The sequence below is a fragment of the Podarcis melisellensis genome (assembly GCF_964234715.1).
Source record: "Podarcis melisellensis genome assembly, chromosome: 14".
Classification (NCBI taxonomy): Eukaryota; Metazoa; Chordata; class Lepidosauria; order Squamata; family Lacertidae; genus Podarcis; species Podarcis melisellensis.
Window position 1 is genome coordinate 49,296,191 of NC_138546.1, and position 16,438 is coordinate 49,312,628.

Consider the following 16,438-nt stretch of genomic DNA (forward strand, 5'->3'; position numbering starts at 1 on the left):
ACGTATTTTTTTTATTTCAAAATGACCTCTTGCAAGGTATGAAAAAAATTATTTACTTGTTGGAGTATACGTGCATTCTAGCATACAGTGTAGTAGTAATTCACATGTAAAAGGTAATACAAAATTCCTATTAAGGAAGGTGCATGAGGGGCTATGCAGTTGGACCTGTTTGTTTTGAGCCCCAAAGTCTTCATTCAATGTAGTATAAAGAGCTGAAAATTCTCATCTTTGAGGGTTCCTATATGCCCAGTGCAAACTGTAAGATTAAATTTTCTATAGGCATTAGAACTGTAAAGCCAGTTCAGTCAGACAGGAAACAAACTTATAGCTGCAGAATCTTTCATCTCTATCACTCCCAGGGCAGCTGGCAGTTTGTTAGCATCTAGGGAAATCAAGGCCTAATTAGTTCTGAAAGGATCTAATGTGCAAACAAAAGTGAACATGCAAACATTTTAGGACCATGTTGGGCTTGCAGGCAGGAGCTACTCATGCAAACATGTTAGTAATATATACCAGCAGTTCTATGTAAGAAGTTACACACATGGCTGCCTTCATGTATGTACCTCCCATCTGTGAGCAGAGCAGCAGATCTCTATGCTCCTGAGCCACTTAGGTTGGGAATGTAGAAATGGGAAATTCAAATGCAGTCCTCTTGCCATTTACCCTTTCTAGTGACCACAGAAACAGTGGGACCTCGGTTTAAGAACAGTCCGGTTTAAGAACGATTTGGTTTACAAACTCCGCAAAACCAGAATAGTGTCTTGGTTTGAAAACTTTACCTCGGTCTACAAACAGAATCCGAACAGTGGAAGGGCACCAGCAACAGGAGGCCTCATTAGGGAAAGCGCGCCTTGGTTTAAGAACGGACTTCCGGAATGGATTAAGTTCTTAACCGAGGTACCACTGTACTTTGTAAGAAGGCATCTACGATACAGTTTCATCAAACACAGGAATAGCTATGACTGGCTTAGATATGTTCTTGGCGCTCTGCACATATAGAAGCTCACCCATTCCTTTCTATAAGCAACCCTCTAATGCATGCCAAGAGATAGCAAATAGATTCCCAGAAAAGCCTGAGAAACCCCTGATCACAATAAACTTCAATTGCATCCAGTGAATGGAATTTTGAAAGCATCCCAATATTCAGTTTTCCTCTACTCCAGTACAGGGGAGCTGTTTCTAAAGAATGAAAATCCTGCTAGCTACATGGACAGAATTTTGCCATCCTCATAAGTTTTGTTTATTTTATTGGAGTAACTGGTAGTAAATGTTAATTCTGGTCTTTTTATAGATGCAGTCCAAGCTTAAATCCAGGCTGTTTAGCAAATGAGGGGTTTTTTAATATGACCTCCCTCAAATGCTAATTTAGTTTTAAAGTTCAGCTAAATTAAAACTCCAGTATCTACCAGCCAGCGCCTGTTTAAGGCCAGCCATTTACTAGAGACAAAATGTATAAAGTTGATTCAAATGAAAAATGAACAGTATTCACTTCTGGCAGTAAAAGGGTTAGTTATATTTTGGTATTTCGTATTGACTCTCAGTCACGGCCTCTGTTATTCTTAATAAATATTTTACATTTATCTGCTCACACAAAATATATTCAGATATTGAATTGGTCCTTACTTGTAGGCAATGCCATATCATTCCCAATCTTATCCCTAAAAGCAGACACCAGGTTCACTCCTGTCTTGAAAGCCAAGCACTTTAGGTCTACACATTAGACACATTATAGCTTTTTCCAAAATCCATTAATTGGTGCATAAACTAGCCCATGTTTTCTTCTTCTCAGTTAACAGCAAATTATGCTTTGAAAAAAGGTAAAATGGTGGGAACTGTTGCTGATGCCTTTTTAAGAGAGGACATGGCGAAGAACTCAAGCTGTAGCTGAAAGTATGTAGATGCCAGCATCAGAGCAGGGGCAAAACCTATCTGGAAAAGAAGCTGAGAATAAGGACTAAAATCAGAATATGACGGGGTAGTTTATTCCATTAGAAAACTTGCAGGCTGTGGACTAAATTCAAATGTATAAAGTGTGGGAATCTTTTGGGACTGTACTATATAATTTGATGAAGTTATATAAAATCGCTACAGGTATTAGAATCAATCACTCCAGAAAGCGGTTAAGTTAAAAATTGTCTTGGATTTTCATCTTCTATCCCATTTTGCTGGACATCTGGTACAGTTGGAATATTTCAAGATAGAATTTATTTCTAAAATAAGATATGTAGTCTTAGACCACGGTTATATGCTTTTGCGTCTCTAGGATTTTCATACTGTTTTGAAATGACACGATGCGAGATACTGTTTTAAGTTTAGTTGTTCTTTTCTGGAGCTTTTAGACCATCACCATCATCATATGGCTATCAAGGTATGAATGTGTGTACCACTGTATGTGTGTGGTTGCTTCTGGCCATTAAGTGTCCATAGAATAAAGAAAATGTGTTGAAGATATTTAAGTCAAAAATAGAAGGTGGAAAAAATATTCTATATAAAGCCTTGTCTGGACCACTTAGAGAGACTTCTATTTTTTTAACCCTTCTATAAATATTTGATGGCACTTGAAATATTCCTGCAATAAAATGTGATTTGTGTAAAGATTAACAAACAAAAAGATTTTGTAATGTGAAACAATGAAAGAAAGCAATGTAATTTTTCAGAAAAAGAAAAAGAAAAAACAAACAAACCAACTTTGTATTATTTTTGTTGATGGAATTTGTCTACTTGTCTTTGGAAAAGATTTTATTTCATTGAATGTGCCATAGTAGAAATGTGGGTTGTGGTTTTTTGTTTTTAAGTTTTAGATGACAGGAAAGCTATTTGTGTTACCGACATTCCATAGTGCGTGAGGACATAGCATAATAATTTTTTTCTTAATATATATATATTAGTAAGCTTCAGTCATCGTTGCTTTTTTGCACATGTACTTCACTCCTCTATAGTGCAATATGTACATAGAGCACTTGCGGGTTTAAACCTTGACCCCTCAGGGAAAAAATACATATTTGTTGTACATATTTTTTTTTTGCCTTCTTCTCTTTTTTTTGCTAAGGAATGTCGATTGAATCACTTGTTGTTGTCAAGGGGCAGCCAGATAATAATCCTAACGCCACTGCCAAAAACATTGATCATGTAATCATTCATGCCCTGCCATTCACAATGAAAAATTCTGACAGTTCTTTGTGCAAATTGGGGAACAAAAGGGGTATATAAGCACCTTATGATTGACTTAACTGTGAATGACAATCCATCTTGTTATCAATAATAGATGCCCTACCGTTTAGAAGTTGGGGTGAAAAAGTCTGAAACAAATGTGCTCAGGGATCTTGTAGAACTCTTCAACAGGGTGGCCAGTACTTCTGGGACAAATTGCTTTTCGAAAGTTTCATACTATCCCTCCATTGCACAACTGAACTGGGCAGAGACATTTTCTATCCAAGTGAATTTCAGTTGTTTGGGTTTCCAGACCCTATAGTGCTCAACTCTTTTAAGGATTGGCACAAGATAATAATAATTCCAGTGCTCTGAGTATTTTGTTTAATGTATTAGAGAAGTGAGCTTGTATTGGCCAGTGAAACAAAATAATTTAATTTTATTTCAGATAGCCACTGTTCATAATGTTTTAATCATAGACTCTTCAATACTTCTATATGTCATCTTGGGACCAACTACATGTTATGCTTACTGTGAAAAACCTTTGATTTTTGTTAATTAAATTACAGGCACGATGAAGTGCATAAATTCAAACATAAATGTACCGCATGGTGACAGGAGGCTTATGGGAATTGCTCCTCCTGCATGGCAAGGGGCTGGTGCCAAAGGGATTCTCCACCCATTGAAACTCATAGCCATATGGGAGGGGCAGTTTCTATTCTGATCAAAGCTGGGGAAGAGAAGAAGTAAACCTCCTTTCACTCTGTGTTATGATAGGAATCCTGCATTCCTCTGCATCTGTAATTTAAGTAAAAAAAACATGGCTGCATATTACACAATAAGCATAGCATGTATCTTGGCCTGTATCTTGGCCCTTGTGGTTCTGGCCAACACAGAGGCTTCTGGGGCAGAATTTTAGACAATGCTGAAGAAGCTGGCAATACACTAGCTTATTTTCCAAAGCAAATGTGCTGTATATTTTCTAAATTTCTATAATGAAAAAACATTGGGTGCCAATACACTTTTAGACACAATGAAGCTAAATTTGTATTTTTATGTAAAGTTCATGTCAGTATTTTGCAATACAGAATTAATTCTCGGTGTTAAACTCCTGTTTAATTTAAGTTTATGTTATCCTAAAAACTATTGTTATAAGCTGTTGTTTTAATGAGAGCCATGCAATTCAAAATAAACTGAATAATATTCTGCCCAGAACAGGTTATTAAACTCCCCCGCTCTTGGTGAATGTGCTTTACTTTAACAAAATAAAACCAAAATTGGAAGGGAGGGTAAGCTGCATGATAACAATCCCCATATAATTCAGTAATTAATATAAATATGTAGAAGGTAGTGCTGCCACTGTGCCAAACCATAGAGCCGAGTATTTAAAATGTTCTAAAAGGCCCTAATAGGAGTGTGGAAGGAAGGCTGCAGTTCTAAACCCAGGTCTTTGTTTCTGGGGGGATATAGGATCTACTGGTCTCCACTGGTCACTACTGCCAACATCAGCCAATGGAGGGCTCCAAAATGGAACATTTAGTGGGTGGAGCAGAGCTGGGCTGGCCAAAGTTTTGTTCACTCCTAAGCTGGTCCAATGAAGAGCCCAATTAAGGCCACTGCTGTGCCAGTCTGGTCCTGCTGCAGCAGAAAAGGTAGCCATTACTAGTCCCGCCCACATTCTGTTCTGGCTGGCATGAGCTCTGCCACTCCATTTTGCCATGCTGCTCCCCAACCAGAGTTGGAATTGCTCTGCTAAGCTTTCCTTGATGTGTGAAGTTTGTGCCTCTTTCCATGTTTATTAAAAGCAGAAGAAGCAGTAAAGGAAACAGAAGTTAAATAAGAATTTAAGACTCACTCTCTTTAACAGTCAGGCCAAAGAGAAATTGATTTCATCATCTCAGCTAAGTGGTTGAATGCCCTTCTCCAACTGCAACACCCCCACTTTGTTTAATTTATGTATCATGTGTTCTACTCATGCTTTCTTTCCTAACTGCCACAACATTGCAATCCATTTTTATTTTTTTACAGAAGTAACCACCGTTAAGTATACAGTGGTACCTCGCAAGACAAATGCTTCGTAAGACGAAAAACTCACAAGACGAAAGAGTTTTTCGGTTTTTGAGTTGCTTCGCAAGACGAATTTCCCTATGGGCTTGCTTCGCAAGACGAAAACGTCTTGCGAGTTTGTTTCCTTTTTCTTAAAGCCGTTAATACCCACGGAATCCGTGCTTTGCAAGACGAAAAATTCGCAAGACAAAAAAACTCGCAGAACGAATTAATTTCGTCTTGCGAGGTACCACTGTATATAAAGCATCCATTGCATGTTCTGTTTGCTTACATCCTGGTTCTCTTCTAAGACTAAAAAGTGGTTGTTTGTTGAAAGTGTTTTTTTCCCTTTCTGATCTATTAGCAGCTTAATCCTTCAAAATGAGACAGCTTTGTAAGAGGTACTCAAATATTTTCAAAGGAGTGAGCCTGTTTGTTAAGTGTAAAGGATGATCAGAAAATTACAGGGTGAAATATGTACATCTAGAAGAGATTATAATCCTATAAAGCTGAACTAATTAGAAAGCATATCTAATTTTTATTTTTATATTTGTTCCTAAGTGTCTGTTCTGTGTGCGCAATTTATGTAGCTTGGGAAATATTAATGGACCAGTGCCAATACAAAATTGTATGCTTTTTCTGGTTATGTGATTATCCAGATTTTGAGTGTCCAGTAAGGGACACATGATTGCCATGTGATCATTCTGGGCAAAGCTGAGTGCAAAGTATTCTTGATGCAGTTTTTAAGGCAATAATTTTGGAAAGATTTCAGCCATGAGCTCTAATAAAAGATTCCCAAATATATGTAAATATGGATAAGTATTGACATCCTAATTGTTTCCTGCCACCTCTTTCCTTGGAGATAAAACTACAGAGTTAACGCCAAAGCTGGCTCCTTGTAAGTGGGTGTCCAAGGCAACTATTTGTGGATGGTTTTCAATTCCCAGGTGATTGCCTTAGACACTATAAACTTGAAGAATTGATGTAAAATATTTGGATGATCTGTTAATTTGTTTGACTAATCATTTACTTGGAGGTCTTCACACAATCATTTTTATCTAGTCAAACAAAATTAATAATCAAACTCTATCTGTGCATTTACAGGGCCACGCTATTTAGAAGTCAGATGTCTTATGACTTAAAAGTATTTTTAAAAATAATCCAAATGTTAATACAATGTGAATAAATTTAAATTTTGTGGCATTTACATTTCTTCAATTTAATATTTCTGGTAAAGTGGTGATTAGGAATCAAACCAAAGCCTTATACAATCAACCAATTAACTACTAATGGATTAATGATATTACAAATAAAGATTTGAGAACATATTTTCACATGCCAATTCTGGTTCAATTGTATTGTGATAATTCACTACTATACTGCGAATTCTTAGAGGAATGTGCAGGTGTCACATTTAAAATTTGTCATGTTGAAACTAGTTTGTTTGTCTACTTTTCTAACTATTTGGATATATAGAGATCTAGGAATAAAGGAAGATATTGTTTTACATTGCTTTATGTATATAAGTGTGTTAATTAGATTTTCACATTTATTGGTAGCAGGGCATAACAGTTCCTCTTCAGAGCAATAAATAAACTTAATCCAAATATAAAATTTTAGCTCCTGTGCATTGAAGCATTGTGAATCTGAAAGCCAAGAATCATTATGTCATTCAATTTTTATTTTTTTACTGCTGTGGCACTCACTTTATCTTTATTGTTCATCCCGTTGCCGCTTAAGAATACTTCTTTTAAAAGGGGGGAAAGAATTGAGCACATAGAATGCTTTATGCTACATCATTATTTTGTGCATGTGTAAACACTTTGCACACTTGAGCTTTCCCATACTCCTTAGAAAGTTTTGCTGAAGATGCATAAATGTACAGGACCCTGCAATCTGTTTGCTATTCTCGTATTGAAATGCAGAAAATTCATAAGCAATATAGTGAATTTTATTTCACAAACCACAGAGGTACTGTATATATATTTTCCTAACTCCAAAATTTTCTATTTTGACTCAACAAATTTGTAAAAAAAAAGCCCCAGTGGTAACTCTTTTGACTATTAGGACATTAACTGGCTGCTTCTTTATATGTAATTGTATTGTCTGCCTGCTCCTTTTTCGGAGATGTGTTTTTGTATGGATGTTTGAGCCAAATGGGAGGCTTCAAGCTATGATGTATTTTCCCAGTTTAAATATATTTAACATATGACAAACCCCAGACAAGGCTTTTAATAATGTAAGAAGAACTGCAGTGTTAGGTGGTTTATTTGCAAACTTTTCTCAGTGCTATCCATTTTATGGCACCTTTAACAATATACTTGTTTCCAAAGTACAAAATAAAGGTTAAAAAAAACTTCTAGCCATAACTGAATGTTGAGCAATAAAAACAATGACTTTTTGTGCATAGATTTAAAAGAAATACAAATTTTAGACATCTGCATGTAAATGCAAATATCTTGTTTACTGCTTTCTTAAACTTGATCAACCAACTCCTTGTTTTACTACTAATTTAAGGACTTGTAATGGCCTGTACACATTTTCTCTTGCTCTAATTCTTATGTCATCTTTGTCTCAGCTTCTGAGTCATACTCTTCAATGTTGTTCTGCTCACCTTTTGTATGGTTATAACTATTTTGCTTTCATTCTCTATAGATAAAATATACTACTTTAAAAGCCTATGCGGTGCAAATATTTATCTGTTTATCAAATACCACATTACGCTGTATAATATCTGTTTTACTATATACTCTATTTTAGAAATAGCTGTTTAGAACTAGAGTGTGCTATTTTTGTGTTTTTCTGATGTGTGGTGCTAGATAAGTTAATTTTATGAACAAATCTCCCTTTCCCGTTTTATTCCTAGGCAATACCACATTTGGGTCTTGTACTATTTCACTGAATATCTATGTGTGCATGTGTATATACCTTATATACATTTACACACATGCCCAATCAAGTACCTGTATCAGAGTACCTAGACTGGGGACATGTTCTCTCTGAATATATAGTATCATTCTATAAAGTTCTCTCTAGCATATTTAATCAGGAAAAAATTAACTCCTCAGTAATGATATTTGATATCCTACGCTGATTCTTCTTTCTCTCATCTACTTTGCAACCGCAACACACTTTGGTTATCCTATGGCACTGTAGTTCTGAAACCAAGTATGCCAAGGAGAGCCCAGTGGTTTCAGTTTTGTGTATCAAACTACTTTTCTCTTTAATGTGTAAAGTACTAAAAAGTAGTCCTCCCCCCCCCCCAGAACATTCTAAATTCTTCAGTGGTGCAATTCAGCATCCCTGCAATTATATGGGGAGGGCTACCATAGGGGTACAGTTATATTCTATTGGGAGGGGGAGAACTGGAGCCCCCAGGAGAATTCATGTGAAAAGATGGTTCTGTCTTGATTCAAGGACTTGGGAGAGAAAAGTACAAATTAGAGTAACACTAGGTGCAATCCACAACAATGAACCCTATGTTTGGGTTCAAACACTTGATGGGCCCAATAATATTACACCTGGGACTGCCAGAAGGCATTGATTGTATGAACTGGTGCATATAAATGGGTCATATATGTTGCCACGGCTGTGTATTACAACAGCTGTGTATATATGCCTCTATATCAATGATGGATTTAATACAATTACTGACTCCATGTTAGCCCACTGGTGACCCCCTACTCCCATAAGCAGTTGTGCAGGGATTCACAACTGCCTGAACAAGAATCATTACCAAGGAGTATATAAAAACTCTAGCTACTACTGTGTATCAGTAGTTATTATCAAAGAAGGTAAAATAAAACTTGTCATTTCACTGAAAAAAGTAAAATAAGCTTGACATTTCAATAAGGTTAGAATGTCTATATATCCAATTCTGTGTTGCCCTTGATTGCGCCAGTACAACAGTTAGCATGGCTACACTGTGTTATGTTCTCTTGGCTGCCCCAGCTTTTGTGGATTATTTTAACCTCACAACACTACAAGCATGGGCCAATGGATTGCCAATGGAAATGTGGCCTATGATGCCGCAGGCTGGTTCTGCAATCCTGGGCTTCCACTGCACACTTGGATGCCAACACATCTAAGGGCTGGCCCATCCTTGCCTATAATTATCAGTATATGCAATAAAGAATTTCCACAATGTGCAGTAATACCATTAATACAACAAAACAAACACACAGCCAAAAGAGGTTTGGTCTCAGTTTTTAAAGCTTGAGAAACTTAAGCAATGGTCATACTAATGGTGCAATCATATGCACATTTGCTTGGGAATGTGTATTTCTCTGTTGACTAGAAATCTGCTATAAATTAAGAAAATTATAGCCAAAGAGTAAACTGGAATATGCACGTGTGGTTCCCAATGGCACCACAAATTGCACAGCCTAATTCTGAGCAGAATTTGGCACCATAAAGTACTGCAACAATAGAATAGTAACTTTAAAAAAAAGTGCTTAATCAGACTATTTCAGCTAGAATTCAAGTCCTGTTATTCATTACCAGTATCATCTTTTGCAAAAACCTAATGGATATCAAATATCTAAAATGGGGAACAACTGACCTTTAAAGTATTTATTACAACTCTTTTCTGTACTATTACTGAAGCTATAAGATCTTTAGTAAAAAAAAAAAAAAGAGAAATCTAAGAAGCTGTTTGTTTACCGCACTTTTTAATAATAGAGGATAGTTAATATTAAAGCCACACGTCCTGGTTCCATGCACTGCTTCTGTATTTTGATTTAGCAAACAAACCATTATTCTGGAAATAAATACAAATGTATTTATCGGCACCCTGGCTATATTTTAATGAATAGAAATTTTAAATACAAACATTTTCAGGATAATTGATTTGATTTTTTAAAAAGAAAAGCTACAATCTTCTTTAAAAATGCAAGTCCATGATTATTTTCTAGTCCCTTATTGATACAATTCACCTCTTAAACAGAGAATCTCCTGATTTGTCTAATATAAGTGTCACATACTTTATACCAGTAATGTTTTCCCTAATTGTTTGGGCTTCATTGTTTTATAAATTATGCAAGTTTGTGTGAGTAATGTTTCTTGTGTAATTAAATGTCTGAAGAATAAAAATAAATGCTGATTATAAATATGTATTGGTTTGAGGATTAAGCACATAAACATCACCAACCTCACTGAGTAACACACTCAGTCTTCTGTAAATAACTACAAATTATCATGAATCTGTACTGTACATGCAAAAATGTGTTGTCTTATGTGTACAGTATGTACAAATTCATTTTCTAGCTATGATAAAAGCATAAGCCATTGAGAGGAATATTAAAAGTAATACTGTAATAAAACTTCACTAATTATATCTTCCCCGTTATCACCAACTTTTTCACTTCTATCAGATCTTCTTTAGAGCTCACTCTTACACTTGTCAGCTTAGACTCAAGTTTATTTTATTCTGATATTGAACAAAGTATTTTGACTCATTTTGTAAATACAAATGTAAAAATAAGAGATTTAATGTTGTCTTTTAAATACTCTTGATTTTCATTCTAATATGAATGTTGTTATATTGTACTTAGAACCTGTACCTTTAATATTACATTACCTTTATTAAGTGCATTGAACACATCAATTTTAGATGTGCTTTATGTACTGTTCTCCTGTAATAAAACTTCAGCTTCTAATGGAAAACCTGGTCACATTTATTTTTCACTTCAAGTGCATTAAGTGTTACTGGTCTGTGGTGAGTGGACCCTGCCCTCAGGGTTAGGATCTAAAAGACAGGAGCAACAATCCCTAAACAGTGTGCAGGCCAGGGTGCCCCAAGAAAACTGCTTAGATTAGAAAACAGGCACCTACCAAGAGGCTGCCTGCTTTGTCTTTGCTTCACTGATTTGGCCTTGCCTACCTTCCAGTCAGTCTGTCTACTGTTTTTGTTGTTGTTTAGTCATGTCTGACTCTTCGTGACCCCATGGATCAGAGCACGCCAGGCATTCCTGTCTTCCACTGCCTCCCGCAATTTGGTCAAATTCATGTTGGTAGCTTTGAGAACACTGTCCAACCATCTCGTCCTCTGTCGTCCCCTTTTTTAAACTATATATTAACTATATATTTAAAAAAACTAGACAATTACAAGAAAAACAGCATGGCACCAGCCCCTTTCATTGAAAGCTGTCAGTTCTCAAAAGCCCACTGAAAAAAAACTGGACTGTACAGTCATACCTCGGGTAACAGACACTTCAGGTTGCGCGTTTTCAGGTTGCGCACCACCCTGCAGAAGCACTAAATTGTACTTTGCGCGTGTGCAGAAGCGCCAAATCGCAACCCGCGCATGTGCAGACACGGCGCTGTGGGTTGCGAACACTACGGGTTGCGAACATGCCTCCTGCACAGATCACGTTCGCAACCTGAGCATCCACTGTACAAAGGACTCTATGATCTGAAAGTAGAGACAATGTATGTACTTTTGTAATCCAAGAATTTTTTTAATAAAAACCTTTTTTTTAAAAAAGGTTTTCACCTGCTGGTGGAAGGACAAGGTGGGACACAGTTTAGCTTCTCTAGGGAGGGAGTTCCAAAGAAGGATACAATGGTCAGTAGTATCGAAAACCGCTGAGAAGTCCAGCAGAACCAACAGGGACACACTCCCCTTGTCCAGTTCCCAGTGAAAGTCATCCACCTCGTTCACAGATCCCGAAGATGAGTAGGTCCATCTTTGAGCCCTATAAAAGAAATAACATACAATGATGCGATTTGATCCAGCTGTGCTGAACTTTCCTGAGGATTCTTTAGGGATCCTTCTACTCCCTTTCTCCTGCCATCCCCTCCCCTTCTTTGTATTGCCTCTTACTAAAAGAACATTTTCATAAGGCTTAGTGGCATTCACTTAATACAGTACCATTCCAAATCCTTTGTGTTCTGTACAAAATTAGTTATAGATCACCTGTATTAATATGAATTCAGATATAAAGGGAAACATATTTATGTCATACTTTACTACAGTGGTACCTCGGGATAAGTACTTAATTCGTTCCGGAGGTCTGTTCTTAAGCTGAAACTGTTCTTAACCTGAAGCACCACTTTAGCTAATGGGGCCTCGCGCCACTGGAGCACAATTTCTGTTCCCACCCTGAAGCAAAGTTCTTAACCCGAGGTACTATTTCTCGGTTAGCGGAGTCTGTAACCTGAAGCGTATGTAACCCGAGGTACCACTGTACATACACTTCACTTTCAAAATATTAAGGGTTGTAGTCAATGATAGTCCCACTCAACATTAATTTCAATGGGTCTGCTCTGAGCCAGACTATATACCTTCCAACATTTCTCCAATGAAAATAGGGATGTTGTGTTCATTTTTTAAAAAAAAATCATTCGAGAAATGTTGGTTATGGAATAATACTAATTATTATTATTATTATTATTATTACACCCCACACATTTGACTGGGTTGCCCCAGCCCCTCCGGGCAGATTCAAACATATATAAAACATTAAACATTAAAAAAAACTTCCCTATAGAGTGTTGCCTTCAGGTGGCTCAGGGGCTGGATAATTCTCTAACTGCCAACACTTCTACAATGAAAATAGGGACGTTCTAAGGAAAAGCAGGACATTCCGGGATCAAAACAGAAACTTGGATGGCTTCTGTAAATCCGGGACTGTCCCTGAAAAATAGGGACACTTGGTGGGTCCGGGACTAACATTGACTAAAACCCAATGAAAGTTCTTTGCTCTTTAGCTGAGTTTTGCTCTTCTGAAGAGACTACAACGGTACAGCCCACAAGTGTAGCAGTTTATCAATATTTATATTAAACATGAATAGTTAGCTATCAGATTAATAATATTTTTAAGGAGAACTTTGTAAACTGACAGATTAACCAGCTTGTTGCACTTAGGTCATAGAACTGTAGAGTTGGAAGGGACCCCGAGGGTCATCTAGTCCAACCCGCTGCAACACAGGAATCTTTCGCCCCACATGGGGTTCAAGCCCACAACTCTGAGATTCAGAGTCTCCTGCTCTACTGACTGAGCTGTCACTTGCACACAGCTCTTCGTTCCCCTTTGTGTAAAGAAACAGAGCAGAAAGACAATTAATTATAGTTTCCTGTTATGACATCCAAATTTGGAAATCGTGGTTAACGATTTCCAAACAGCCATGCTATTTCACCAAATGTATGGGTCGTACAATGTGATGTTCTTATGATTATATTAGTGCTTTGTTATTAGTGCCCCATGGTGCAGTATACAGAAATTTAAGAAATAAACGTAAATTTAAAAAGAGGAATAAATGAAACAAGTGATATTTTTATAATCACTTCACATATTCAGACACCAAACCCAAGTCTTTTCATTTTTTTAATTTTCTACGACTTTGGATGTACTTTGCCAACTTTTTGCCACATAATTTACATTAGTGGCCATTTTCAAATGTTTATTATTGTACAGTGTGTGCCCAGGATAAAGGGCAATCTATTACAGTATCATTATTGCATAAAGATAAAGTGTTTTTAAATTAACACAGTTTCCACAAATATTTAGTAAACGTTCTAAAATATTAAAATATCTTACATTAACATACAATATTTACTTTAGTTTTTCACCTGTTTCGCTAGCACTGGCGTTATTCCACAGGGTGGGTTTTTATTTTTAATACGTATTGGAGTTTCCAGCATAAAAGCTGGGGGAGGGCAGTAAAGCCTACCGGGAAAAGGTTGAAGATAAAGAGATACTGTACTAAGGAAGCCGTTTCCCTCAGCCGAGCTCCTCTTGAAGCCTTTATTTCCCCTCCCCCTTCATATGAAGTATAAAAATGACGAAAAGGCTGAGAGAAACTCGCTTGCCCACACCCAAAATGGATCCTAAGCTCCTTCTACGTCTCGCACTCCGGTTGGCTGATTCGCTACCACGTGAATGCCTCGCGGGGAGATCGGCCGCGCTGGTTGGGTAATACCGCGAAGCAGGGGCGGTTCCTAGCGATGCTCACCGAGGCTCTACTGTGGGAATGCGGTCGCCTCTTTCAGGCCTTGCTGCCCTCTCCAACTGCAGGCCGGGCGAAGCGGCCGCCGAAGGCGCGAGATGGCGGCGAGCGGGAACCTCCTCGCCTGGTGAGTGCGCGGCTTGGGTCTCCCTCCCTCCTTTTCCCTCCTCGGTCAGGCGCCGCCGTCCACATTCGGAGCCGAAGGGAAGAGTCGTTCGCCACGCTGTGGGACGCAGTCAGGGAAGAGCATCTCTGAGCGTGTGCAGAGTGCTTTTCTCCTCTCAGCGTTGAGGAAGCAGAGCCCGCTCCTCCAAGCGGGTGGGATATTTAGCCTGAAAGTCTCTCTGTCTGTGTTCCCTTTAAAACATTTTAGCAGCAGCCTTCCTTTGCAGGTTTACCTGGAAGTCAGTCCTGTTGCCTTCATGGAGGGCTTAACTCCCAGATAGGTTTGTAGGCAGCCATACCCTCACAGGCACTATCCAGCCTGCAGTGAATCAGACATCCAGGTATGCACCCTCAGGGTGTTCTTCTGTGCCCCATATTTAAGTAAATACATTAGTGTAGCTATTCACAGCGACGGTGGGGGCGCGCTTTTCAGTGGTGGCCCCGCTTGGGCCACCTGCAGCAGGTATCGCCAACCTTTTCAGACCCAGCACTCGCTTGGGACCCAAACATGCCTCTGGGGACCCATTTCTTAATCTTCTACCATAGATTTGCACAGTGGTAGTGCTGCTGCTGCAGCCCACCATGGATCAGCCCGTGACTCACTGTGGGACGACCCACCAGTACTGTATGGATCTCCCCATTGACGCTTTCCCGATGCTGACCATTAACAGCTTATGGGTGCCTATTTTTGGCCTCCTTCTGCCCCCAGGCATTTGGTTGCATTTTAGAAGTGTAATGGTTACAGTGTTGGACTAGGACCTGGGAGACCAGGGTTCAAATCCCCACTCAGCCATGAAGCTCTCTGGGTGGCCCTGGAGTCAGTCGCTGCCTCTTAGCCTAACCTCTACCTCATAGGATTGCTGTGGGGATTAAATGAGGAGGGGGAGAACCACCTAGGCCACCCTGAGCTGCTTGTTGGAAAAGCGGGATATAAATGTGAGAAATAGCAATAATAACAAAAAGAACCAGGAGGTGGAGAAAACTGCATTTAAATATAGCATGGTTATTACAGAGTCACAGTATAAGAACGTAAGAAGCACCTGCCTGGCGGCTGGGTGACCAAAGGCCCATCTAGGCTACATTTGAGCCGTGCCTTTAAAGCACCATGGGACCTCTTTAAACAGTCATGGCTTCCCCCAAAGAATTCTGGGAGCTGTAGTTTGTTAAGGGTTCTGAGAGTTGTTTGGAAGCCCCTATTTCCCTTATAGAGTTAAAATTCTCTGAGTTGTAATGGCACAGTAATAAGGTGTCTCTTAAAAGCTCTCATTCCCCTTAACAAGCTACAGCTCCCAGAATTCTTTGGGGGAAACTATGACCTTTGTGCTTTAAACATACAGTGGTACCTTGGGTTACAGATGCTTCAGGTTACAGACTCTGCTAACCCAGAAATAGTACCTCTGGTTAAGAACTTTGCTTCAGGATGAGAACAGAAATAGTGCAGCAGCGGCAGCAGGAGGCCCCATTAACTAAAGTGGTCTTCAGGTTAAGAACAGTTTCAGGTTAAGATCGGACCTCCAGAACGAATTAAGTACGTAACCAGAGGTACCACTGTATAGTGAATGTCACCCTGGTCTCACAATCTAGGATCACAATGGCCGGCCAGTTGCCTATTATGAGAAATTCTCAAGAAGGAGAGGTGAGAACGACGGCCCCCGCCTTCCCTGCTTTTGCTCCCCATGAACTTTTATACCTCCTCCATTAGTAGATGTAAAACAGCCATCATAGCTATTGTGGTGTTCTGTCTATTTCTATGGATAGCCTCCCCATTTCCATGTAGTTATAATCACAGTAAGGGACGCAGGTGGCGCTGTGGGTTAAACCACAGAGCCTAGGACTTGCTGACCAGAAGGGTTGGCGGTTCGAATCCCCGTGATGGGGTGAGCTCCCGTTGCTCGGTCCCAGCTCCTGCCAACCTAGCAGTTCGAAAGCATGTCAAAGTGCAAGTAGATAAATAGGTACCACTCAGGTGGGAAGGTAAACGGCGTTTCCATGCGCTGCTCTGGTTTGCCAGAAGCGGCTTAGTGATGCTGGCCACATGACCCGGAAGCTGTACACCGGCCCCTTCGGCCAATAAAGCGAGATGAGCGCCGCAACCCCAGAGTCGTCCGCGCCTGGACCTAATGATCAG

The 16,438-nt window shown here is 39.0% G+C and overlaps 1 protein-coding gene and 1 long non-coding RNA gene across 5 annotated transcripts in view; one reads left to right on the forward strand and one right to left on the reverse strand.

Annotated features, from left to right (window-relative positions):
* The window catches only part of LOC309356375, a 34,523-nt gene extending 20,408 nt beyond the window's left edge, over window positions 1-14,115 (reverse strand). Inside the window, exons 1-3 of one of the 2 annotated variants that reach the window (XR_014162735.1) lie at window positions 13,769-14,105; window positions 11,690-11,891; window positions 6-1,925 (exon numbers count right to left, since the gene is read on the reverse strand). This is a non-coding gene — a long non-coding RNA (uncharacterized lncRNA). Of the gene's footprint in view, window positions 1-5; window positions 1,926-11,689; window positions 11,892-13,768 lie in introns of those variants that run through there. The other variant, XR_014162734.1, reaches the window with a different exon arrangement.
* A 36-nt stretch (window positions 14,116-14,151) lies between these two features.
* The window catches only part of ICE2 (interactor of little elongation complex ELL subunit 2), a 31,935-nt gene continuing 29,648 nt past the window's right edge, over window positions 14,152-16,438 (forward strand). For all 3 annotated transcript variants that reach the window (XR_014162701.1, XM_081887615.1, XM_081887616.1), the window contains exon 1: window positions 14,152-14,272. Coding sequence is in view for 2 of the 3 variants with exons in the window: in XM_081887615.1 (XP_081743741.1) it covers window positions 14,244-14,272 (29 nt within the window). In the remaining variant the exon portion in view is untranslated. The remainder of the gene's footprint in view (window positions 14,273-16,438) is intronic.